Source organism: Ziziphus jujuba, chromosome 2 (assembly GCF_031755915.1).
Source record: "Ziziphus jujuba cultivar Dongzao chromosome 2, ASM3175591v1".
Lineage (NCBI taxonomy): Eukaryota > Viridiplantae > Streptophyta > Magnoliopsida > Rosales > Rhamnaceae > Ziziphus > Ziziphus jujuba.
This window is the reverse complement of record NC_083380.1, coordinates 3,128,537-3,155,864: the sequence shown is the minus strand read 5'-3', so window position 1 is coordinate 3,155,864 and position 27,328 is coordinate 3,128,537. Positions and strand designations below refer to the sequence as shown.

Here is a 27,328-nt window from a genome sequence, read left to right as displayed (position 1 = left end):
AGCAGACACAATAGCATTATCACTTGGAATTTTCTCAATGGCTTCCTTATTGACTTTGTCACCTAAAGTAAAATTGTCCAGGTGACAATGATGATGTTTTAGATGGTAGTGGTGACAGCTTCAATGTTGGATTCGGAATCTCTGCAGGATCCTTATTCATATTAGCAATGAGAAAATCTTTGAATGAAACCAACTTCAGTTAGTTGAACTGAAATACATGTGAGCCACATAAATATAATAATTAATTCTTTGATTTTCATGGTTTTGCAATAATTATAAAATCACAAGTTTAAGGGCTATCAAGTGTTCCCCAAGTGTTCCCCCTCCTCTCCTTGATAATGCATTCTTAGTTGGGTTTGCTATGTGTATATGTAGGCTTTATTAATTTGTCTACCATTTTCACAGAGAGAGAGAGAGAGAGAGAGAGAAGGTTTTTGTATACTATTTTTATTTCATCTTCAGAGGAAAAAAAAAGACTTTGTATACTTTTTTTATTTTGATTATTTAAATAATCTGCTTAGCTTGAATTTTATTTCCAGAGTGCATTATAGCAAAATTATGACCTGTAGAAATTAAATAGTAATACACACTAAAATGAATCATTCAATTTTCAAAAATTTCAGAGATGCTTTATTGTGGTCTATTTATAAATTATAATTGGAAGGGGTTATGAAAACGAATAGTTTCATATATATGTTAAGTTTCAGAGATCATGAAAGGCAAAAGCTAGATGATTACGATCCAACCCAACTACTGAAGAAACACGCTTCAATTCTCTATTTGCCCTTTATTTTAATCGAATTAATATTGTGCCAATTTTCTCCCCCACAAATCACTATGTGGGGCTTTCAAATTTCATCTCTTTGCAGATAAAGAAAACAGAGAAAGCAGGATTGAAGAAACTAAAGGCATGAAAGAAGCAACAAATTCCAACCATATCCATAACTTCATTATTAAAGTGGGTCTTTTTTGGTGGAATAGATTCCAGCAAATTTTCAAAAATGAAGCTGATGATCATTATATCTTACATTAAGCTAATGATATATATTACTGGCTTGTGGTCTTTTTTATTATAGTTTATTCTTTTATGCATAAAAGCAGGTAAAGACATTTTCTCAGTGGCCTCTTCATTCTCTTTTGGACAAGACCAGTTTGTCTTCAAAGTCGGTATTGAGTCTATACTACTATTAATTGTCATCATCACCGTGGAACAACAATGGAGGAACTAGCTTTTAACAATTTTATATTATCAGCACTAACTTTTTCATTCATAAATATATCCACTATTTAATTAAAAAGAAAACAATAATGTATAGAGCCAAGTACTATGTTAAATTGTTTATATATATTACATTGAATTCAAAGTTTCTTCATCCTCTTATAAAAAACGAAGCTTATATTGAGATTTTGTTTTTGGTGTGGCATAAATGTTGTACCTCATGGAAACAGTTACATGGATTCCATTATTAACGTTACTGATTCTCTGCTTTATGGCACGAGAATTTCTTCCCAGAATTGATGCTGAGATGGTGAATTGCTTGGATTCAGACAAAGAAGCTCTTATGGACTTTAAGACTGACCTTCATGACCCTGAAAACCGGCTTTCTTCATGGAAGGGAAGCAACTGTTGTCAATGGAAAGGAATAAGCTGCAACAACACTACTGGAGCTGTTATTGCAGTTGATCTCCATAATCCACATGGTTCTTCTAGCAGGCATGACTTCTGGAGCCTCAGTGGAGAAATTAGACCTTCATTGACAAAACTGAAGTCCTTAAGACATTTGGACTTGAGTTTCAGCACATTCAATGACAATCTGATTCCTGAATTTTTTGGATATTTGAAAGATTTGCAATATCTAAACCTGTCAAATGCTGGGTTTAGTGGTGCACTTCCTCCAAATTTAGGAAACCTCTCTAGCTTGCAGTATCTTGATATCGAGTCGTTGGATTTACTTGTTCATAATCTTGAGTGGGCAACAGGTCTAGTTTCACTAAGGCATCTAATCATGAATGAAGTTAATCTTTCAATGGTAGGATCAAACTGGATTAGGACACTAAACAAACTCCCATTCTTAACTGAGTTGCATCTATCTTTCTGTAGTTTATCCGGTTCCATTCCACCTCTTACCTTTGTAAATATAACTTCTCTTGTTGTATTAGATCTTAGTCTTAACACCTTCAATTCAAAAATACCTGATTGGCTTGTCAATATTAGCAGCGTTGTTACGTTGGATATAAGCAATAGTGACTTGTTTGGAAGAATTCCACTTGGTTTTGGCGAGTTGCCAAATTTGCAGTTTTTAAATCTTGCTGAGAATGACAATATCAGAGGAAATTGCAATAAATTGTTGATGGGACGATGGGAGAAGATAGAAGTAGTCAATTTATTTTCCAATAAACTACATGGGGAACTTCCCAGTTCCATTGGAAACATGACATTCCTCACTCTCTTTGATCTCAGAAAGAATAATATTGAGGGAGGGATTCCAAGATCCATTGGCAAACTTTGCAACCTGATGCTTTTTCATATGTCAAGTAATAACTTGACTGGAACTTTACCCGGGCTACTTGAAGTAACAGAAAATTGCCTTTCCAGGCGGCCACTACCCAGTTTGCAGTACTTGGATTTGTCGGACAACCACTTGGTTGGTAAGTTACCAGAGTGGTTGGGCCATCTTGAGAGTCTCGTACATCTTCATTTGTCCACTAATTCTTTATATGGTCCCATCCCAGATTCTTTAGGATTACTGCAAAACCTTGTTGATTTGTGGCTACAAAGGAATGAATTAAATGGGACACTCCCAGAAAGTTTAGGACAACTTCCTGAGTTGGATACCTTTGATGCTTCTTCCAATCATTTGATGGGTATAGTCACTGAAACCCATTTTTCAAAACAAGGCAAGCTAAGTTATTTAGCTCTGTCTTCAAATTCTTTCGCCTTGAATGTCAGCTCCAACTGGGTTCCCCCAATCCAACTCTTGTATCTTTTTATGCGTTCATGCCATTTGGGTCCTTCATTTCCTCATTGGCTTAAGTCACAAAAGGATATCAGGTATTTCGATTTGTCAAATGCTAGAATTTATGGTACCATACCCTTTTGGTTTTGGGAAGTTTTCCCTAATGCGGTACTGTTGAATGTTTCCTTTAATCACTTTGAATGTCAGCTACCAAGTTCATTACCATTTCCTAATTCTTAACCAGATATTGATTTGAGTTCAAACCTCTTCGAAGGTCCCATTAGTCTTCCAATTTTCAGGAGTGACTTACGTGATTTGTCCAATAATAGATTTCTGGTCCTATGCCAAGTAACTTTGATGGTTCAGTTAGTTTTCTCTCTATTTCGAACAACCAGATAGATGGAGAAATCCCAGCTTCTATATGTAAGAGATTTGCCCAAGTCATTGATCTTTCAAATAACAGCTTAACAGGAAGTATTCCATCATGCAAAGGGGAAAGTTCAATGCTCCAGGTGTTAGACCTCAGTAAGAACAATTTATCTGGGAATATTCCTGGATCCTTAGGTCAGCTAAGTATGCTTCAAACATTGCACCAAGATGACAACGAGTTCTCAGGAGAGCTCCCATCATCTTTCCAAAACTTATCAAGTTTGGAAACTCTGGATCTTGGAAACAACAGATTAATGGGTAGAATTCCACTATGGATTGGAGCAGGTTTCCAAAGTTTGAGGATTCTCATCTTGAGGTCGAATGCATTTTTTGGAGAACTTCCATCGGCGCTATCAAACTTAAGTTCGTTACAAGTCCTGGACTTGGCAGAAAATCAGTTGAATGGCAGCATTCCTGCTTGCTTTGGAGATTTCAAAGCTATGTCGGAAGTCCAAACCAATAACATTTATTTATTCTATGGGGCACTCAACTTACAATCGGTATCTATGATAATCAGCAAGTATTATGAAGAAAATGTTGTTTTGACTATGAAAGGCCAGTCTCGAATATTCAACAAGATCCTCAACCTTGTAGTTTGCTTAGATCTCTCAGGAAATAATTTGACTGGAGATCTTCCTGGAGAAATAACAAAATTATTGGGATTAGTTTTTTTGAACTTGTCCAGAAATCATATTAGTGGACACATTCCCAAGAGGATTCCGGAGTTGAAGCAATTGTCATCACTTGATCTCTCAAGTAATAAGTTCACAGGTGCTATTCCTCAAAGTATGGCATCACTCTCATCTTTGGGCTACATGAATTTGTCAAACAAGAACTTCTCAGGTAGGATCCCTTACAAGGATCATTTGACAACTTTTGAAGCATCCTCTTTTGCTGGAAACCCAGGACTTTGCGGTGATCCACTTACTTTAAAATGTCCAGGCGATGATCCGGATAAGTATACTACAAGTGGTGAGTCTGGTGACAGCTTTGTTGATAAGTGGTTTTACTTCGAGTATTGGATTGGGATTTGCGGCTGGAATTCTGATAATGGCAATGAGAAAATCTTGGAGTGTTTTCTACTTTGATGTTGCAGATGATGTTGTTGAAAGGATTCTATATCTGTGGTTGAAAGATAGAACCATACAACAGAGGACAAGAAGGCATCACCAGGGAAGATAGAGTTTCTTGATTATCAGGCTACAGAAAGAAGGGCGATCTCTGTATTCAGATTTTCCTTCAATTACTGGAAGCTTAAAGAGCTATGCATATAACTTCCTCTTGCTTGAATGAACAAATAAATCTTTTATTTACTTTGAAGATGATCATTCAAACCAAAAAGACTTGGTTTTGGGTGACAACTCTGTATTTTGTTTTTGCAATTTAAAATTTTGCATCTGCTTCACAGAAAAAAAAAAAAAAAAAAAAAGAAAAAGAAAAAGAAAAAAGAAATCAATATCTCAATAAAAGCAGAGGAGTATAAAATTGTATGATAACTATATCTATATATTGGTTGTCCCAAAAATAAATTGGAGTATATGTACACAAGCCTGACTAGAATTTTGTAGTCCAACAAATTTTCTATCTCTGTTTAGACTTCAGAGATAACTGGCCTTACAAACAGCTATTTTTGATGGGCTACAGAGTGAGTGCAAGTACAGAGTGCCTGATAAAAAAAATAAATAAATATAATTTGCCAGTTTAAGCATTCGTTAGCATGTTATGATCATTCCCTTAACAATACTAGTATATATCAGGCGTTGACATACTTTGTGTTACTTATAAAACCACAAGTTTAAGGACTAACTAGTTTTTTTTTTCCCCTTAATAATGTGTTCTTACTTGGATTTACTATGGTAGTATATAGGCTCTGTTACTTTGTCAACCATTCTCAATACCACTTTTATTCATTTATTTAAATTAAAATCTGCTTAGGTCTAATTTTCGTTTCCAAAATAAATTTATACGGATTATGTTATTCTACCAGGTGAAAGTAGAAATTAAGTATTTATTAGTTAACATGGATGATGGATATAAATATATATATATATATATATATAGCTTTAGATCAATCATTTTTTAAAAATTTCCACATATGTTGAACCATGACAGATTGTAATTGAAGGGGGTGGAAAGGAATAGTTTTTTATGTTAAGCTCCAGCCATGACAAGTAAAACCTAGACGATTATGGCCCAACAACTAAAAAAACAATTTTCAAACGTCATAGTATAAACTACAGAATGGTTTAAAGGGTCCATTTAATTACCTTTTATTTTAATCAAATGCTGTAACGTCATGTCCCACTAAATCACTCTGTGGAATGTCATTATTAAAGTAAGCCTGCTTTGTGGAATGAACTTGCAAACAATTTGCAAAAATGAAGCTGATCATTATTATCTATATTAAACAAGTAATATATAGTCTTTCTTGTATTCTGCATAAAAGCTGGCAGGGAACTTTGTCACCAAGAAAGCTAAGAATAAAAAAATTTACACCGATATCAGATAGACTCAATTGCATTATCTCATGGAATTTTCTCAGTGGCTTCCTTATTGATTTGGTAAGAAGATATGATAATAGAAGATCGTCTGAGTTCTACTCCACCTACTGTAAATTGTCTAGGTGATGATGATGATGATGATGATGATGATGCTCTACATAATATTGGTTACATCTTTAGTGTTGGATTGAGAATTTCAGTAGGATTTTCTAGTTCCTTATTCATATTGGGAATGATAGAATCTTTGAATGAAGCCTATAAAATCTTTGAGCGAAGCGTACTTCAGTTTTATATTATATCAAAGACTTAAGCCATTGAAAATAAAAATGCCTACTAGAGAATGCTTTAAAGGTTTCTTTTTTGTACCTTTTATTTTAATCAAATGCTATGCCCATTTTCTTCTACTAAATCACTCTGTGGGGCTTTCCAAATCTATATTCCATTTGCAGAGAAAGAAAAAGAGAGAAAGCAGGTTTGAAAAATCAAAAGGGTATTAAGGATGCAACCAATTCCAACTATATGCCAAATGTCATTATTAAAGTAAAAGCCTTTTGTGGAATAAACTGCAACAATTTTTTGAAAAACGAAGCTGATGATCATTATTAGATTTAGTTGTAGTCTTTTTGTATAGTTTATCATTTTCTGCACAGAATCTGGCAGAAACCACTCACCAACAGAGCTAAGAAAAAGAAAAGGAAGCGATTTCCTCATTGGCTTGGAAAAAGAACCTGCTTGTCAACAAATTCATAACGGGTTAATACTATTTGTCATCACCACGTAATACCGAAAGTGAATTGATCGGAACAACAGAGGAGAACATAGTTTTTAAAGGTTTCTGATGGAGTTAGTTAGAGACAATGCTTTTGACCGAGAAGCTCTTACTGACTTCAAGAATGGACTTCATGATCCTGAAAACCGGCTTTCTTCATGGGAGGGAAGCAACTGCTGTCAGTGGTGGGGAATAAGCTGTGAGAACACTACTGGAGCTGTTATTTCAGTGGATCTCCATAATCCATATCCAGAAGCTGAAGCTGGTTTGGATTCTTCTGGTAATAAATCCCCTAATTCTAAATATAAATAAAATAAAATAAAACTGATTCCTAAATATCTGTACAGCTTATAACTACCTAAAAAAAAAAAAAAACACACATAATCAAACACATATGTACAAAATCTTCCAACACTCCCCCTCAAGCTGGCATGAATATATCACTCATGGCAAGCTTGCTAACTAAGTTCTCATACTGCCCTCTAGGAAGTCCTTTGGTAAGAACATCCGCTACTTGGCTCATGGTGGGTATGTAAGACATACATATCACACCGCTGTCTATCTTCTCCTTGATGAAATGTTTATCCACTTCTACATGTTTTGTTTTATCTTGTAGAACTGGATTATGAGCTATGGAAATAGCTGCCTTGTTATCACAATAGACTTTAATAGGTGCTGGTGTAGGAATCTTCAATTCTTCTAGGAGTCTTTTGATCCATAACACTTCACAAAACGTATGTGCATCAGAGCGGAATTCTGCCTCTGCACTACTCCTTGCTACAACATTCTGTTTTTTGCTTCTCCAAGTGACCAAATTCCCTCCTATCAAAGTGCAGTAGCTTGAGGTAGATCTTGTATCATTTATATCACCTGCCCAATCTGCATCTGTGTAGGCTTCAACTTGGAGATGACCCCTATTTTTGAACAAAAGTTCTTTTCCCGGAGTTCCTTTTAGATATCTCAAAATCCTGAACACAGCTTCAAAATGAGTAGATCCAGGTGAATGCATAAATTGACTTACTAGACTTACTGCAAAAGCTATATCAGGTTTTGTGTGCGATAAATAGATTAGCCTTCCCACTAGTCTTTGATAGCGTTCTCGATCAACCACCTCAGTTGTTGTTGCTGCTTTTAGCTTCACATTTGGGTCTATTGGAGTTTCTGTAGCTTTACAACCTGTCATCCCTGTCTCTTTGAGCAAATCAAGAATGTATTTTCGTTGGTTGATGAAAATTCCCTCCTTGGACCTTGTAAACTCCATCCCTAGAAAATACCTAAGCTTTCCGAGGTCTTTAATGTCAAATTCAACCTCAAGCTTATTCTTCAGCTTGTTAATCTCGAACAGATCATTTCCAGTTATTATAATATCATCTACATACACTATCAAAACCGCTATCTTACCCTCGGTGGAGTTCTTGAAAAATAAAATATGATCAGCTTGGCTTTGTGAGAATCCGTGCCTCCTTACTACATCCTTAAATCGTTCAAACCAAGCTCTTGGTGATTGTTTCAACTCATATAAGGATTTTTTTAAACTGCAAACTTTGCCTCTTCCAAGACTTTCTTCAAATTCGAGTGGAAGGTCCATATATATTTCTTCCTTTAGGTCTCCGTTCAAGATCTTGTAGAGTTATCCGAGATGTGGGAAAAAGGTTTTCAGAATCTGTAAAGGTGTTTCATATTTGAAATCTTTAGATGGCATTCTATTTATTAGATAACAAGCAGTTAGGATTGCATTTCCCCATAGATATTTAGGTACATTCATAGAAAACATGATGACTCTAGCTACCTCAAGAAGATGTCTATTTTTTCTTTCAGTAATTCCATTCTGTTATGGTGTATCACGACAAGTTGATTGATGAATAATACATGTTTGGGTCAGAAATGCTCCTAAATATTTATTAAAGTATTTAGTCCCATTATCTGATCTTAAAATACTAATCTTGGTTTGAAATTGATTTTCAATCATTAGGAAAAATTCTTTAAATCTTTGTTCAACCTCTGATTTCTTTTCCAACAAGTAAACCCAACACACTCTTGTATGGTCATCAATAAAAGTTACAAACCATTTTTTGCCAGAAAGTGTAGTAACCTTAGAAGGACCCCAAACATCACTATGAAACAAATAAAATGGTTTTGAAGCAAGATAAGATTTTATTGGAAATGAAACTCGATGATCTTTAGCCAAATGACAAGACTCACAATGAAGTTTCGAACAATCAATTCCTTTAAATAATTTAGGAAATAAATATTTAAGATATGGAAAACTAGGATATCCTAATCTTTTATGCCATAATATAACTTGATCATAGACAGGGTTTGAACTAGTACTACTTAGGCCATGAACTTTTTTATTACCAGTAGCAGTTTCATCAAAGTAGTAGAGCCCATTTATCTCTCTAGCAGTTCCAATCATCTTCCCCGAGTTCTGGTCCTGAAAAATACAAATGGAAGGAAAGAAGAGAATGGAGCAATTAGTATCTTTAGATAGTTTGTTGACAGAAAGAAGACTGCAGGCAAGTTTTGGAACATGTAAAACAGATTTTAGAGTAATTTTTTCAAAAATTTTAATGTTTCCCTTTCCTGCAATAGATGACAAACTACCTTCAACTATTCTCACTTTATCAATACCAGAACAAGGATAATAGGAACTAAACAGGTTAGAGTAACTTGTCATATGATCAGAGGCCCCTAAATCTATGATCCAAGGATATGATTTTCCTAGAACTGAGAGTGCCAAAGAATTGCTACCTGTTTGTGCCATAGAACCAACAAGAGTATTAGGTGATGAATAAGATTTTAGAAGTTTAAGAAGATGATCTAGTTGTTCTTTACTGAATGGAGATGATTCTGCCTCGTTTGCTAAGGGTAAACGCTGTTTACCAGATTTGGTCATCCTTCCGATGGGTGGTCTGCTGTGCAACTTGTAGCAATTCTCTCGAGTATGGCGAGGTTTCCCACAGTAATCACAGCGTAGATTATACTTGTCTCCAACCCGCTGATTTTGGAATGACTTTCGACTGACTTGGGCTTTGGATATAATTAGGGCTGATCCTTCCACAGGTCCGGTTGTACTTGCAATCTTCTTCACTAGCATCACTTGTCTCCGGCTCTCTTCTCTACGTACTTCTGCAAAGACGTCACCAATTGGGGGCAAAGGGTTCCTTCCAATAATCCGGCCAGGAACCTCATCAAATTCAACATTTAAACCTGCAAGAAACTTGAAGACTCGGCCAACATTCACCATCTTCTTGTAGTAATTGCAGTCATCCGGTGACTTCCACTCATAATCATTGAATAAATCCAGGTCCTGCCAAATTCTCTTAAGAGAATTAAAATATTTAGTCACAGAGTCCTCACCTTGGCGAATATCTCCAAGTTGTAGAGTTAATTCATAAACTTGGGATTGATTCTCTAAATTTGAGTACATTTGTGAGACATTATCCCATAATTCCTTGGCTGTAGAATAGCAGAGATAATTTGCCCCTATCTCTTCAGCCATAGAATTAACCAACCATGTCATTACCATGGAGTTTTCAGCATCCCAAATAGCATAGGCTAAATCATTCACATTGGGCTTCTTTGTGTCTCCTGTGATATAGCCAATTTTCCCTCTTCCTCTGATATACATTCGAACAGATTGTGACCACCGGAGAAAATTGTCACCATTTAGTCAGATTGTAGTGATCTAAAAAGGGTGATTTTCAGGTAAATTCCGGGCAATCTGAGGCTCAGATTGAGAAGATTGGGGCTGAAAATTGGATGTGATTTCGGACATTTTTAGTGCAGAAACGCAGAAAGTACTATTTATGAGAGGAACTGTTCACATGGGGTTACTGTTCATGTATGATTACTGTTTACGTAGGTATTGTTCACGGCACCACACTTTTTCACAGATAGGTTTAACCTGCTCTGATACCATATAAAATAGAAACAGAAAAAATGTGAATAATGGGATATTTTATTATGCTTCTGTACATTAGGTTTTATAACCTTTTCTAGGATACATAATAGATAATAAATCCCTTTAATTCTAAATATAAATAAAATAAAATAAAATTGATTTCTAAATATCTGTACAGCTCATGACTACTTTAAAAAAAAAAAAACACATAATCAAACACATATGTACAGAATCTTCCAACAGTTATTTTATATAGCTTATGTTCAAATCACTATAGCAGGAAATGATAAGCAATTTTTTAAGCTTATGGAATTTATGTTTACTCGTTTGCCAATGATACTTGGTTGTGGAATATGCTCTTCTTACTATTTTCATGAGACATTAAGAGAGGAAAGGTGGTGACATTTTAAAACTTAAAAAAGCAGTTCATTAAATTTTCAAAATTAAAAGAAATGAATTATATTTAAATCAAATTTTAAGGGGGGTAATACCGTATATTCCCTTTTATAAATGCTATATATTCTTGACCAAAACTTTGACAAAATGGTCCAAAGCTGAGCAAGGTAGTGATTACTACACGTAGTAAAATTTAGGAAAAGACAAGTGTAAAACTGTCAGATGGGAACGTTTTTACTTATTTTGTCAAATGGACTTTTCCTACTGAACAAAAAAAGAAAAAGATAAAAATTCAGTTGATTAATATATATATATATATATATTACCAAATTCAATAATTATGATTCCAATACGGATGGGAATATTTATCTTAAAAAAAAAGAACAAGAAAATTCGTACTAAAATTTAAGTAGGTGATCTGTTCTGTTCGGACAATAATGACCATTTACATCGTATCTTTTCTTTCTTAAGTACAACATCTGGTCAACCCATCTTCGACAGACTTTGACAAAATGGTCCAGACCAGACAGAGCAAAGCATAGAGAGCAGAGTAATCATGGATGGAGAGCAAAAAGTGGTGTGTGTAACAGGAGCTTCCGGTTACATAGCTTCGTGGGTGGTGAAGCTCTTACTGGAACGTGGATACACTGTCAAAGCTTCTGTTCGAGACCCTAGTTGGTTTTCTTTACTCTTCCTTTTTTATTGGCTTCTTCAGATTTATATCAATTAGTCTCGTAAATAGTTTTTTATTCCATATCCTGGGTTTTGATTGTTTGTTGTTTATTGTTAGGAAAAAAATGTAAAACAAAATAAAACCGAGAATATAAAATCTGAGGAAATGTTGGTCTTGTGGTTTTGTAGTCAAATCCTTGTTTTGGGTGATGAAAAAAATAAATAAATAAATAAAAGAAAAACAAAAACCTTAAAAATAATATTGTCTCTTTTTTTTTTTTTTTTTCTTTTTTCCTCCCCAATTTGATGGAGTTGAGAGTTGAAATTGATTGAGGTTTTTATGTTTTGATAATAGCTTGTCAAAGGGTATAGTATTCTGTATGTTGAAACATAAAGAAAGCACATGGAAATGAATGGCTTGACTGCGAGCAAGTTCTAATTACACATGTTTATTGCATATGAAATCTCAGTTTTTAACTCCTGATTCTGTATATGTATGTCATAGATGATCCAAAGAAGACAGAACACTTGCTTTCACTCAATGGAGCTAAGGAAAGACTACATTTGTTTAAAGCTGATTTATTGGATGAAGGAGCTTTTGATGCTTTAGTTGATGGCTGTGAAGGCGTTTTCCATACAGCATCCCCTGTAACCTTTTCAGTCAATGATCCACAGGTTAATTCTTTGACTGCAATGCCCTAAACATTTTTTTTTTTCCCTGGGTTTTCGTTAGTCCATTACTTATATAATTATGCATAATTTTGTAATTTCAGGCAGAGCTAATTGACCCTGCAGTGAAGGGAACATTAAACGTTCTCAGATCATGTGCAAAAGCCCCTTCTGTAAAGCGAGTGGTTGTGACATCTTCCATGGCTTCAGTTGGATTCAATGGAAAACCTCTGGGCCCTGACGTGGTAATTGATGAGACATGGTTTTCAGATCCTGCATATTGTGAGCAGATGAAGGTGTGTACTATATCAATATGGGCTAAGCTTTTATTATCTCTTTCTAAGTTTATCAATTTACTTCCACAGAATATCTTATATAAACTTCTTTTCAGACACCATTTATGCAAAATTTATAGCACTACTATTTATACTACGATGATGAGTTTAGTAAAAACAGCATAGAATATAAAGCCATCATTTCTATTTATATCTATTTTTTAGTTCTTTTTTACTGTTAGCAAGGATATAGTAACAGAGAAGTAAAGGAAATCATGCGTCAATTTTCCTATATGTTTATTGTGCTGTATATATTTTTATTTTCCAGCTTTGGTATATGGTTTCAAAAACTCTAGCTGAAGAGGCTGCTTGGAAATTTGCAAAAGAAAATGGGATTGACTTAATCACACTACATCCAGGACTTGTGATTGGTCCTCTCTTACAGCCAACCGTTAACTTCTCTGTGGAGCCTATTCTGAATCTTACAACTGGTACCCTGTTGCAACTAATCCTTTTTCTTGCATGAGTTGAGGCATCATCACTTTTCTTGATACAGCTGATGTATAGAGATATATATATATATATATATATAGATACTTTGACCTTTCTAGAGTTCCTGAACTTTAGACATTGACGGCTGGTGGAACCTTGTTTTCCATTTCTGCTATTTTCTTGTTCTTTTGGGTGCAGGAGCTCAAACCTTTCCCAACATAGTTTATAGATTTGTTGATGTTAGAGATGTTGCATATGCACATATTCAAGCATTTGAAGTTCCTTCTGCCAGTGGAAGATATTGTTTATCTGGACGAGTTGCACACATGATTGAGGTTTTGAAGATTTTGAAAGAACTCTACCCTTCCTTGGACCTTCCAGAAAAGTAAGTTTCCATTTGCAAGTATTAAGAGTCATGCTTCTATGGTGCATTTCGCAAATGCAATCAAGCTTTACCTATTTGCCTTATTAGTTTTTGTCAGTTCATGGTCATTTTTTGTGGTAAATATAATGTGTTTCTACTTGGTTGTGATTGTGTTTTTCTAGGCTAAGGCTCCAAGTATACTAATCTACTGTCATACAGTTTTGTCCCTGGTGTGTATTCAGAATTTTGCGTTACTTGCCATATGTTAAATGGATGACTAGCATTGAAAGAGAGAAAGATAATGAGACACAAAAATAAACTCACAGAAACACAATTCCAATACTTTCCATGCTTTATTGGGTTTTGCAATCACCAAGCAGTCTTGGTGGTTGCTCAAACGATTTCATGTTTCATTATAATGTATATTGGATTTCTTTCCTCACATATTAGGTCAAAATTCTCTATCTGTTATTCTTCTTTACAATGAAATTTGCTGATATGCAATAGACTTTGAAGTAGAAAAAAATTCTGTTTTTCATTAATTTCAGGTGTGAAGATGACAAGCCCTTCATGCTCTACGAAGTATCCAAGGAGAAAGCAAAAAGTTTGGGTGTGAATTTCATTCCTTTGGAAGTGAGTCTTAAGGACACCGTTGAAAGTCTAAAGGAGAAGGGTTTCATTAATGCTTAGATCAACGTCTTTGAACAAGATGTGTTGGAAAACAATAACAAGTAGATCATATCTTGTTTTGTTACCCCAGTCTGCTGTAATTTGTTAACAGAAAGGTAATTTGAACCTGTTTTCTAGCATCCTTGTTACTCTCAAATTATTTAATTTGTCTCCAATGTTCTTTATAATTTAGCTTCGTTTTAAGTTTTTCAGTAAAAGTGGGAGTTTCTTATCATCTACAAGCCGTGTATCACTGTTGCAAATAACAGGTTGGTACAAGTTTTCAGCTTTATGGAACTTGATTTTAGCCCCATGAATGCCTGTGGAAACTGAGAAGTTCAACCATGTTAGCTTCACTGCATGGAGTACAAAATAATCTGAACTTCCAGCTTTTTAGGAAAATCCAAATGCATCAGTCTAGGAAGCATGGAGAAGTGCTTAAAACTTTGTTTACTTCAAATCCAGGTATTATTGGAAGTACTTGAGTGGGCCATGAAAGATTCTTCATTTAGTCTTTTCCCTCCATCTCTTAGGAGCTAAATAAACTGAAAATCTGATTTCGAAGAAGGAAACACCATTTCCGTGGGGCTACACACTATCACTACCCTGTTCTTAAATAACTTGTATTTTTGCATTTAGCTAGAATTGGTGAAATTCTTACCTCGACTATTAGACATATGGTATGATATGGTATGAGTTGAGTTCTTGCATATGTTAAGATCTTATTTTCCTGTCACAAAGCTAAGGAATTTGCAAACACTGAAACTATCATGCTGCAGTTGTTTACAAGAATTCCCAAGAGACTTCAAGAAGTTAGTCAATCTCAGACATCTTGAGAATGATCTATGTGATGGTTTGATTTATATCCCACATGGACCGGGAGAATTAACTAACCTCAAGACTTTTAAGAAATTTCACGTTGGATTTCTGCAAAAAATAAAAATAAAAATTTAAAAATTTCATATTGGGACAACCCCATTGGTTCTACCCTTAGCTGCAAAATAGTAAGGAGGATGCGCTTAATGAACTGGCTATTAGAAAAATTAAGACATGGAAAAGATGATAGCATGGCATATAAGAATGCAAAAATAAAGGAAAAATAAGATGTTAGTCATTTGTCATTTTGGCCACATAGAAGTGATGATGCTGATGCAAATGGGGCTGTTGATTATGAAATTACATTGGAAAGCCTGCAACCACACTAAATCTGAAATGCATTGAGTTATTGCTCTGGTTTTACACCTCCAAGTCAGTCTCCTTCGACTTACAAGACTTGTCACATTCGTCTTGGTAGGATGTAAGAAATGCCAAAATTTGTTGCCACCGAATCAACTTCTTTGTCTAAGTCCTTGAAGTTGTTTGACTTGCATTCTTTGAAGTATATTTCAAACAACATTTGGCATCACCAACAGCGCTACTATCAAACTTAGAAAAACGTCCAGCTTCGAGACTTGCCTAATCCAAAGGGATGGTGGAAGGATCGTCTAGGTACTGGATGGTGAAGACTGAAGAAGTTGATAGCTGTTGTTTACCTTCATTTTCTTGTCTTTCTGATCTAATTTTCAGGGACTGCCCCAAATTGACTTCCATGCCACTTTACCCATATCAGTAAGATCTTGGGTTAAAATAACACTTGCTGCCTTTCAAACAAACAATGCTAATAAGTATAGTAAGCGTCTCCTCTCTCAAATTTGAAGCATATTGAGATTTCTAGCATTGAGGATGAACAATCTCTTCCAGATGGGCTAAAGGTGCCTCTCTTTTCTCAAATCCCTGTGGATTCATTATTGTCCAAAATTAAAGTACTTGTCTCCTAATATTCAACATCTATGAATTAAGAATTGCCGAGAGATTGCTGACCTAGATGGGAATATGTAGGAAGGTCTTGAGAGCCTCCATGGTCCCTATCTTTGGGAGCTTCAACAATTGGAAACTCTACTGCATGACCTCCACACATCATCACTGTACAAGATCTTACTATCCATGGCTATAAGATTGATTAATGGCTATTCCAGAATACATGGTTCAGCAACCTCAGATCACTTAGACATGTCGAAATTTTTTCTAAACTTGAAACAATTGACATTCCTACCACAAGGAATCTATCAGCGCCGCTCTTTGCAATCACTTTCTATTACTAAGTGCCCAAATCTTATCTCAAATATGTCAGAGGAAAATAAGGGAGGATTGGCATAAGGTTGTTCACCTTCTGGACTTGATTTTGTATTCGGCTGATTCTACCATTCATCATTCTTAATCATCTGCTTTTTCTGGTAATCTGTAATAATTTATAGCTTCATGCATGCATTATCTTCCTTTTTAATACACTTCCTTGGATTTGTGTTTCAATTTGCATTCTTTTTCTTTTTTGTTGGTAATACCTGGTTGGAAAAGATATTTAAGAGGTTTCAATTGGCAACTGCATTTGTGCAATAAATGAATTTTCTAATGGTGATGGAGGTGATGTTAAGGTGGCAAGTACTACAATTAATTATCATTTTTTTCCTTTTATTTTAGTTTTTGGCACTCAATAAGATACAAAAATGTTAACCTACAGCATAATCATGACAAGTTGATGGGCTTTCCTCCACCACTATTCAATTATCATTTTCATTCTGACTGTCGTTGTACTTCATATATGCTTCCAATTTTAGGAAAATTCAAATACGCAGATCAATCTTTCTATAGCATATTCTATTAAGTAAATGTCCTATAAAGCTGGCTTTGAAATTACATTTTCTCATTCGGATATGCTTATCTTTTTAGCATATACATTGACCAAACTTTCACAAACAGTCATGTAGCAAATTGGCAAAAAGACAATTGTAAACGGACGAGATAGGATCGGTTTTTCCCATTTTGCCACATGGAGTTTTCCTACCATAAAAACTTCAATTCATTTATTATGTTATTACAAGTTTTGATTCAATGATTGCAACATGGACAGGAATTTTTCTTTTTTAAAAACAAAAAACCACAAAAAGTAAAAATTTGTAGTGAAAATTTAGTAGTTGACTTGAAAATGGGTTTGGTCAATGGCCTTTTACATCTAATCTACTTTGCACACCACCTAGACAGAAGGTTCAGAGCAGAGCAAAGAGAGAGAAAGTGAGAGGGGGATCATGAGAGGAGAGCAGAAGGTAGTGTGCGTAAAAGGAGCTTCCGGTTACATAGCTTCGTGGGTGATGACAGCAGGAGATTCTTATTATCTACAAGTTTTCATTCTTATGGATCATGATTTTGGCCTCATAAATGCCAGTGGAAACTGAGAAGCTCAATCATATTAGCTACACCGCATGGAGAACAAAATGAATTCAACTTCCAACTTCTAAGTGAAATCCAAATTCATCAACCCTGGAAATTGGAAGCACAGTGGAAGTACTTGAAACTCTGTTTACTTGAATTCTGAGTGGACAGAACATACATATTGTTGAAATATAAACTTGATTTTTTATTGTTTTTTTTAATAATTAATTTTGTGGGCTTTAGTTACTTAGACTCCAAGTTTTAAAAATTTCTTTTATGGTAATTTTATGATGTTTTATGTAGGTAGGGTTAATTATTAGTATAAATATTGTTATGTTTTTGTTTCTTGTGTATGCTGCAAGCCACAAAAGCTGAGAACCATTAAATAAACCAGCAGTAGTTTTTTTTTTCCTTCTTCGGTTGTTTTGCTCTCTATTTTGCTGCTCTGTTTCTGTTTTTGCTTTTGGTGTTTTGTTTTCATCCAACAGATATTTGTCTAATTTCCATGTACTTTGGAGGTACCAATTTTGAGTATTACTCCTAATTTAGTTTCCTCTCTGATTCCGTTATGACAAGTTGAATTTTCCTCCACCAATATTCATACATAATATTTTTAGGAAAATCCAAATACTTTAAACTTTCATACATAGTATATTTTGTAAAGGAGATGTTCTACTAAGTTGGATTTGAAATTACTCATGCTCTTTTTGACATTTATATTGACCAAACTTTGACAAATGGTCCGGAGCTTGGAATTGACAGATGGCCCACGTAACAAATTTAGAAAAGGACTAAAGTGTAACAGCAAAGATAGGACCCTTTTTTTGTCATTTTGTCACGTGGAGTTTTTCTACTTAAAAGACTTCAATTCATTGTTATGTTCATACAAATTTTTTATTCAATGATATTCCAATGCTGATTGGATTTTTTCTTTACAAAGCAATAACAAAAAGGATATAAAAAAGGAAAATTTGTACCGAAAATTTAGTAGGTGACCTGTATATAGGACAACGTTTTTTAGTGCATGAGTTTGGTAAACGTTCGTTGGCTTTCATTGCTTTCCTATAATTACCACAGAATGAGAGAGTGCGAGAGGGAAGAACCATGAGTGGAGAGCAAAAGGTGGTGTGCGTGACAGGAGCTTCCGGTTACATAGCTTCGTGGGTGGTGAAGCTCTTATTGGAACGTGGATACGCTGTCAAAGCTTCTGTTCGAGACCCAAATTGGTTTTTTTACTCTTCCTTTTTTTTAATTGCCTTGTCCGAATTTTAATTTTCAAAAGCCACTTTAATGGTAAATTGTGGGTTTTGATTGTTGTTTACTGAGATAGAAGAAAGGTAAATCCCAAAGCATTGAATCTGAAGAGCAAGCTGTGGTGTATGTATGTGTTCTGGCTATTGAATTTCAGAAAATGTTGGTCTTATGGTTTTGTAATTAAATCTTTAATTTGGGTGTTAGAAACAGAGAGGGGGGGGGGGGGGGGGGTGAAGAAACGAAACAGCAAAATAATTAAATTAAATTAATAAAAACAAAACAAAGAAAAACAAACAAAGGAAGGTAATTTACATCTATATTGTCCAAAAATATGTTATTTATATCTATGCCTTTTGATCTTTATATCGATTTTCAGTTGGTCCCATGAACATTGCACTTGTCACATACGCCTCCTAAACTTTGCAGAAATTCAAACTTATGTGAAATTCCAATGCCCCCGTACATATGACTATAGGCAATAGTTGCAAAGTTTTTAATAGTTTGGGGACATAGGTAAGAATTGCAAAGTTCAGAGGAAAATCGCAAATCGGTGCAAAGTTTAGGTACCAGGGTCAAGAAAGGAAATATATATATATGTATATGTATATGTATATATCCTTTTGAACGTTTTCCTAATACTATTAGAAATTCAGCCCAATTTGAAGGAATTGAGGCTAGAATTTAGTGTGGTTGTAGGCTTTGGAAGCTTGTCAAAGGGTATGATGTTCTGTTGTTGAAATTGAAAGAAAGCACATGGAGATAATTATTCAAGTTTGTTGCATATGTTGTGGTTCTCTGACCACTTTAGAGAAGAAATATGAGAAGAAAAATAAAAAGAATTCTATTACTCTTTTGGAAATAGAATACAAAAATAAAAACTTCTCTCGTGGAGGATTCTCACGTGGAACACCTCTCTACACTATCAAATTCTCTCCGGAATTGCTCACTCTTCTCTCAAGCTCTCTCTGGAACTTAAACACTCTCTCTCTCGGAGTTTACTCTCAATACTCCTCACTTGGGATGATATTGATCTTGCTCTCTTGGCTTGCCTTGCATGCAACGGGATGAACCTATTTATAGGCTTACAAGGTCGGTTGCATGGCCACAATCTTCAACAGCTTTTGACAGTAGCCCACAATTGTTGAGCAAGTTGGAGTGCGGTATTAAATGCAGCAATGGCCTTTGTTAAAGATGGTGGCTGAGCAGTCTTCACACTATCGGTGCAGTGGTAGTGCGGCTGGACTTCACAATTATCCCCCTCCAGCCGCGTTTAAACTAATGGTCATCTGCCATCCATTCCGGCTATGTCTCTGCATAGCTTCAGCTTCTCTTGAGCAACAACTTTTGTTAGCATATCTGTTGGATTCTCTTTTGTGTGGATCTTCATTAGTTTCAGTAACTGTTGATCTATTACTTCGCGTATCCAATGATAGCGGATGTCAATGTGCTTTGTACGGGAATGATACATTGAGTTTTTGCTCAAATCCATGGCACTTTGGTTATCATAATGTATCTTGTAGTCTTCTTCCTTGATGCCCAATTCTGTGAGAAAACGCTTTAACCACAACATTTCCTTACTCGCTTCCGCTGCGGCAATGTACTCTGCTTCAGTAGTGGATAAAGCAACACACTTCTGCAATCTTGACCACCATGACACAGCTCCCCCCACAAAAGTGTAGAGATAACTTGATGTAGACTTTCTATTATCAGGGTCTCTGGCCATATCTGCATCTGTATAGCCTTCTAAGATTGGATCACCTCCCTCGTAGCACAAGCACAGCTTCGTTGTACCTTTAAGATACTTGAGAATCCATTTGACTGCTTCCTAGTGTTTTTTTCCAGGATTTGAAAGAAATCTGCTGACCAAACCTACTGCGTGAGCAATGTCTGGTCTGGTGCACACCATTGCATACATCAGACTTCCTACCGCTGAAGAATATGGTACTGATTATCCCCTTCTTCCTCCTGGTCTGCTTATGGTATATCTTCATGCACCTCATTATCCTCTGTGGCTATTTGTGCTGGTGCTGGATTAGGGCCAAAATTCTCGGCACTAGAACTGCAATTAGGAGACATTCTGGGCTTTTCAATGTCTTCCATTGTCTAGTTTTCATGGAATACTACATCCCTACTTCTAATAACCTTCTTTGTTTTTAGGTCCCATAACCTGTATCCGAATTCTTCATCTCCATATCTTATAAAGATGCATGGAGTAGATCTTGCATCGAGCTTTTGTCTGAGCTCCTTGGATACACGTACATAAGCTAAACAATCAAACACTCTTAAATGAGAGTAGGAGGGAATCTTACCCGACCACACTTTCTCCAGAATTTCAAAATTCAACAGTATTGACGGTGATCTGTTGATTAAATAGCAGGCGGCATGAACAGCTTCTCTCTAGAATGGCTTTGGCAGCTTAGTCATACTGATCATACTTCTGACCTTTTCCATAATGGTTCGGTTCATTCTTTCAGCTATTCCATTATGTTGTGGGGTGCGAGGGACCGTCTTCTCATGTCGAATGCCGTGTCTTCTGTAGTAGGCATCGAACTCCTTGGAAGTATACTCGCCTCCATTATCTGAGCGAAGACATTTTAGCTTCTTTCTTGTTTCACGCTCTACCATGGTATGAAACAGTTTGAAGTAATCCAATACCTGGTCCTTTGTCTTCAAGAAATATACCCATACCTTCTGAGAAGCATCATCAATGAAGGTCAAGAAATACTTGTTGCCACCTAATGATTCCACCTCCATGGGACCACAAACATCAGAGTGCACCAGACTAAGTAACTCTGATCTTCTCGATGCAGAGGAACTGAAGGAAACTCTATGTTACTTACCAAACAAGTAGTGATTACAAGGATCTAGTGCAGCATTCTTGCAAACAGTGATAAGCTTCTTCCTTGCCAAAGTGGACAATCATTTTTCACTCATGTGACCGAATCTCTGGTGCCACAGATTTTGAGACGCCTCTCCTTCTGCAATATTGATGCTATCTGCACATATCTTCACATGAGTCTTGTACAGTGTTCCACAAATATGTCCTTGGGCCACAACTATGGCACCTTTCATCATTTTCCATGTGCCTTTGCTGAAGTAGTTGTCATAGCCTTACTTGTCTAAGGCTGCTCCCGAAAGTAGATTAAGCCGAAGATCTGGAACATGACGGACATCCTTCAAAGTTATTGTACAACCAACATTTGTTTTTACCTGAATATCACCAGTTCCCATAATTTTTGCGAAACTGGAATTTTCCATCTTTACCGTACCAAAGTCTCCTGCTTTGTACGTTTTGAAGAAATCTCTATGTGGAGTGATATGGTAGGATGCTACAGTATCGACTACCCACTCAACATCTTGGGTTGATATATGAAGGCATGTCTCTTCTTCGGTGGAGCAGAGCGCCACTTCTCCTGTAACAGTAACTAGTGTCTCTCCATCCTTCTTCAGCTGATTACCTTGTAGTCTCTGCTCTCTCAACAACTTTCTACAGTTCTTCTTCATGTGACCCTCCAGGCCACAATGATAGCACTTATATGATGATTTTTTACCATCTGTAGATCTGTCTCTGCTCTTGCTCCTGCCTCTCCCCCTATCTCGACCACCTCTTTGCTGTCTTCCTCTCTCTATGACGAGGGCATGTGACTGATCCATGCCAATGTCCTTTCTCCTGACCTCTTCATTAAATAGGGCATCCTTAACCATAGACATAGTAAGATTGCCATTCGGGGCCGAATTGCTGAGAGAGACTACCAATGTCTCCCAACTATCTGGAAGAGAGCTTAGAAGTAGGAATGCCTGATCCTCATCCCCTAGTTGGTAATCCACAGCAGATAGTTGATTTACCAAGCTCTAGAACTCACTGGTATGCTCGGCTACAAAAGTTCCACTCTGTAATTTTAGATTTACCAATCGCTTAAGCAACAGGGCTTTGTTCAGAGCAATTTTAGCCTGGTACATGTCCTCCAATTTTGTCCAAAGGGCATATGCATCTGTTTCCTTCGCTACATGATGGAAGACACTGTGGTCGATCCATTGCCTGATCTGACTGATCGTTTTCTTGTTTAATTTCTTCCATTCTACTTCTTTGCTGGGATTGAGGTTTTCTCCTTTAGCTTCTATAGGATCAAACAGATCCTTACAATTGAGGAGATCTTCCATCCGAGGTCTCCAAAGTGTATAATTTATGGCAGTGAGCTTAACCATAGCTCCCGAAGATGATTCTTCCATTGACATTATGGCTTGACAAAAAATGGAGCCGAATTTGGAAAAACGGAGTTAACCGTTGCGTCCGGAACTGCCGAAAATGGTGGACTTGACTCTTCTGGGGTCAAAATATAATTACCAGAAATTTTGGGGCAAAAATGTAATTTCATAAAAATTCTGGGTCAACCTGTAAATACAGAAACTAAGGGGCCAATCTATAATTTCCAACAATTCAGGGGCTGTTCCGTAATTTCAGAAACTTCTGATGACATGGCAGACTATGTTGACGTGTCAACACGTGGCAATTGCGTGGCTGACGACGTGTCGGGTAGCGTGGCAAATGACGTGGCTGAGTGAGGCGCGTGATCTGCTGCAGAAAATTTCAGACGGCATGTGTGGGCGCGTGAAGCTCTGCATTTCTCTTTGGCGAACTTGGTTGTTCTCTTCTCGTCGAGTACTTTCACCTGGTATTGTCAAATTAATTATTTGAGCAACTTTTCGAAACACCAACTTAAAGAACAGAGGCTCTGTTTCTTCAAATTTTGAACCCAAGCTCTCGACCTGGAGCTCTCATACCACTTGTTGTGGTTCTTTGACCACTTTAGAGAAGAAATATGAGAAGAAAAATAAAAAGAATTCTATTACTCTCTCTATTACTCTCTTGGAAATAGAATACAAAAATAAAAACTTCTCTCGTGGAGGATTCTTACGTGGAACACCTCTCTACACTGTCAAATTCTCTCTGGAATTGCTCACTCTTCTCTCAAGCTCTCTCTAGAACTTAAACACTCTCTCTCTCGGAGTTTACTCTCAATACTCCTCACTTGGGATGATATTGATCTTGTTCTCTTGGCTTGCCTTGCATGCAACGGGATGAACCTATTTGTAGGCTTACAAGGTCGGTTGCATGGCCACAATCTTCAACAGCTTCTAACAGTAGCCCATAATTGTTGAGCAAGTTGGAGTTTGGTGTTAAATGCAGCAATGGCCATTGTCAAAGATGGTGGCTGAGCAGTCTTCACACTGTCAGTGCAGTGGTGGTGCGGCTGGACTTCATAGCATATGGAATCCCAATTGAACTCCTATTTCTGGATATGTATGTCACAGACGATCCAAGGAAGACAGAACACCTGCTTTCCCTCGATGGAGCTAAGGAAAGACTACATTTGTTTAAAGCTGGTTTATTGGATGAAGGGGCTTTCGATGCTATAGTCGATGGCTGTGAAGGTGTTTTCCATGCAGCATCGGCTGTACTCCTTTCAGCCAATGATCCACAGGTTAATAATATTAGCTCTACAATCAATTCCATCATGAAATTTTAAAACAGAGACTGCAATGCTTTAACATTATTTTTTCAGATTTTCATTCACCTAGTAACAGTAGATTTATACCGTATTTTATTGATTTTCAGGCTGAAATAATTGACCCCGCAGCGAAGGGAACACTAAACGTTCTCAAATCATGTGTAAAAGTCCCTTCTATAAAGAGAGTGGTAGTAACATCTTCCATTGCTTCAGTTGCTTTCAATGGAAAACCTCTTAGCTCTGATGTGGTTGTCGATGAGACCTGGTTTTCAGATCCTGTATATTGTGAGCAGCAGAAGGTGCATATTTATATGTTAAAGATTTTTTTTATTTTTATTATTATTTTTAATAATCTCTTTCCAACTTTCTTGTTAATTTACTTCAACGAATATCTCACATAAACATTTTTTTTTTAAGATACCATTTATTAGAAATTTATAGTCAATGATGATTTTAGCAAAAATAGGTTATAGTATATAAATCTTATATCATTGTAATTGGATCTCTTTTTTAGTTCTTTTTGCTATTAGCTAGGATATGGTGAGTGAAAATTAAGTAACTTATGCATCAGTTTTCCTATATGTTCACCGTGCTGTATATGTGTTTTCTTTCTTTCCCAGTTTTGGTATATGGTATCAAAAACTTTAGCTGAAGAGGCTGCTTGGAAATTTGCAAAGGAAAATAGGATTGACTTGGTCACACTACATCCAGCGCTTGTGATTGGTCCTCTCTTGCAGCCAACTATTAACCTCTCTGTAAAGCCTATTCTGAATCTTATAACTGGTACACCGTCTTGCAACTAATCCTTTTTCTTGCATGAACGAGGCAGAATTTGATGCAAAGCTAGAACCACTTTTCTTGATACGGCTGATGTATATATAGATACTTTGACCTTTCAAGAGTGCCTGAAACTTTGGACGTTGACATTTATATCAACTTGCGCACCTTTATTTCCCGCTGCTTCATAAAAGTATAAATATATGATTAAAAAAGAAAACTTATTAGCTCTGTTAGTCCTTGAACCATATCCATAGATGCACTTTGTTCCCGTACACTTTTTTGTTTTTTTCTCGTGCACGTTGGTCCTTCTGCTATTTTGTCTACTTTTTAGCAATCTCGAGATATTTAATGCACTTGATGCAACATGTGGGAATCTTGTGAGATTGTCTAATATTATGATGTCATTGTTTTTATTGTTCTAGTAAATGTATTATATGATATGAAAATAGTTTTAAGGGCCAAATTACACCTTAAAAGGTTTAAGGAGTAAAATGCCTAAAAAATTTATAAAAAAAGTTTAAGAGCCAAAGTGGAATTATGAGTATAGCCAATTAACAACCCAAATAATAATATTAATAACAACAAGCAGGCTTCCTACTCAACACTATTGACTATAGAACCTAGTTTCCGTTTCTGCTTTTTTTTTTTTTTTTTTTTGGTCTTTAAGTGCAGGAGCTCAAACACTCCCCAATGAAGTTTACACATTTGTTGATGTTAGAGATGTTGCTTATTCACATGTTCAAGCATTTGATGTTCCATCTGCCAGGGGAAGATACTGTTTAGTTCAATGCGTTGCACACCTTATTGATGCTTTGAAGATTTTAAAAGAACTCTACCCTTCCTTGAACCTTCCTGAAAAGTAAGTGTACATTTGCAAATATTATAGCTTCTCTGCTGCATTTTTCAAAAGCAGTCAGGCTTGATCTATATTGCTTATTACTTCATATCTAGTCATGTTAAGGATCCGGGTTCCTTTTTACCTGATGGGAGCTTCTGAACTTTTACCTTACATGGTAAACGCCTCTAGGATGATGTATGTCTACTTGGTTGTGCTTATGTTTAACTTTTCTGCTAAGTATACTAATCTACTTTCCCCTGATTTGTATTCAAAACTTGCATTCCATGTATTAAATAGATAAACAGCATTAGAATAGAGAAAGATAACGGAACACAAATATACACACAGAAACACAGTTTCAATGTCAGATTGCATTTCTTATCATGTTTATCAGATTGCATTCCTCTTATATCATATTTATTTTGGTGCCTAAATGAAATCTGCTGCTATGTGATAAACTTTGAAGCACAACAAAAATTCTGATTTTCATTGCTTGCAGATGTGAAGATGACAACCACCTATTGCCAATCTATCAAGTATCCAAGGAGAAAGCAAAAAGTTTGGGTGTGAATTTCATTCCTTTTGAAGTGAGTCTTAAGGACACTGTTGAAAGCATAAAGAAGAAAGGTTTTGTTAATTTTTAGATTGATGTCTTTCATCAAGATATGTTGGAAAACAATTACAAACAGGACGTATTATATTTTTTTTTTTGGGTAATAACAGAACATATCTTGTTTTGTTACCCCAGTGATATGTTTGAAAACAATAACGGATAGAACATATATTGTTTTGTTACCCCAGTCTTCTGTAATATGTTAACGGTCAGGTAATTTCAACCTGCTCCCTAGCTTCCTTGTTTATCTCAAAATGGTTTCATTTGGGTCCAATATTCTTTATCACTTAGCTGGTTTTAAGTTTTTTTAGTAATAGTAGGAAGAGTTTCTTATTATGTACAAGTGCAAATCACTGTAGGAAATAACAACTTTGTACAAGTTTTCATCCTTATGGAAATTCATTATATTAGCACCATGAATGCCAGTGGAAACTGAGAAGCTCAATCATAATAGCTTCGCTGTATGGAGAATAAAATGAACTGAGCTTCCAACGTTTAAGGAAAATCCAAAATGCATCAATCTATGAAGCATAGATGAACTTGAAACTCTGTTTACTTGAAAAATCTGAGGGATTATTGGAAGTTCTTAATGTTAGATCACCGCTTATCCCTATGGCTAGTAAAAGGCAGGTCCAACAATATATATCTTAAGGTTAGTTTCCAATAGTTGAGTGTGCCACACAAGATTCTGCATTTCTGTCCTCTACCTCCACGTGCAACCACACCCAAATCTTAAAAAATTGTCTTTAAGTTGTTACTGTGGTGTTACAGGTCCAAGTTGGGTTCCTTTGCTTACAAGACTTGGCACGTTGATCTTGGTAGGATGTAAGGAATGCCAAAATTTGATGCCACTGAATCAACTTCCTTTTCTGAAGTCCTCAAAGTTGTTTGACTTGCCATGTTTGGACAATATCTCAAACAAAAATGTAACCAACGACTTGGATTTGCAAACAACGCTACTATCAACCTTTCAAACCCTTAGGTTTCAAG

The 27,328-nt window shown here is 36.1% G+C and overlaps 2 protein-coding genes and 1 pseudogene across 3 annotated transcripts; all 3 read left to right on the top strand.

Moving 5' to 3' along the window:
• The first annotated feature begins 1,439 nt into the window (after positions 1-1,439).
• On the top strand, positions 1,440-4,568 carry LOC107429161 (receptor-like protein EIX2; annotated as a pseudogene).
• Positions 4,569-11,371: 6,803 nt separating this feature from the next.
• On the top strand, positions 11,372-14,285 carry LOC107429171 (phenylacetaldehyde reductase). 2 transcript variants are annotated; one of them, XM_060815157.1, is made up of 6 exons: positions 11,372-11,630; positions 12,134-12,303; positions 12,402-12,593; positions 12,901-13,063; positions 13,263-13,449; positions 13,611-13,647. In XM_060815157.1, the coding sequence occupies exons 1-6, from the start codon at positions 11,513-11,515 to the stop codon at positions 13,630-13,632; spliced, it is 852 nt and encodes a 283-aa protein (XP_060671140.1). In that variant the 5' UTR covers positions 11,372-11,512; the 3' UTR covers positions 13,633-13,647. The 2 variants fall into 2 exon arrangements, with proteins under 2 accessions (XP_060671140.1, XP_060671139.1); XM_060815156.1 differs by lacking the exon at positions 13,611-13,647 and adding an exon at positions 13,977-14,285 and having other exon boundaries at positions 11,373-11,630.
• A 4,162-nt stretch (positions 14,286-18,447) lies between these two features.
• Positions 18,448-26,369, top strand: LOC107417488 (phenylacetaldehyde reductase-like). Its single transcript, XM_016011115.3, has 6 exons — positions 18,448-18,565; positions 23,911-24,080; positions 24,215-24,406; positions 24,728-24,890; positions 25,560-25,746; positions 26,225-26,369. The coding sequence occupies exons 1-6, from the start codon at positions 18,448-18,450 to the stop codon at positions 26,367-26,369; spliced, it is 975 nt and encodes a 324-aa protein (XP_015866601.3).
• The last annotated feature ends 959 nt before the right edge of the window (positions 26,370-27,328 follow it).

Excerpts from the sequence above, each read along its gene's own strand:
- LOC107417488 (XM_016011115.3), top strand. The coding sequence starts at position 18,448 with ATGAGTGGAGAGCAAAAGGTGGTGTGCGTGACAGGAGCTTCCGGTTAC. Across the intron at positions 24,081-24,214 it reads TTTCAGCCAATGATCCACAG|GCTGAAATAATTGACCCCGC; the intron begins GTTAATAATATT and ends ATTGATTTTCAG. Across the intron at positions 24,891-25,559 it reads TATTCTGAATCTTATAACTG|GAGCTCAAACACTCCCCAAT; the intron begins GTACACCGTCTT and ends CTTTAAGTGCAG.
- LOC107429171 (XM_060815156.1), top strand. The coding sequence starts at position 11,513 with ATGGATGGAGAGCAAAAAGTGGTGTGTGTAACAGGAGCTTCCGGTTAC. Across the intron at positions 13,064-13,262 it reads TATTCTGAATCTTACAACTG|GAGCTCAAACCTTTCCCAAC; the intron begins GTACCCTGTTGC and ends TTTTGGGTGCAG. Across the intron at positions 13,450-13,976 it reads TCCTTGGACCTTCCAGAAAA|GTGTGAAGATGACAAGCCCT; the intron begins GTAAGTTTCCAT and ends CATTAATTTCAG.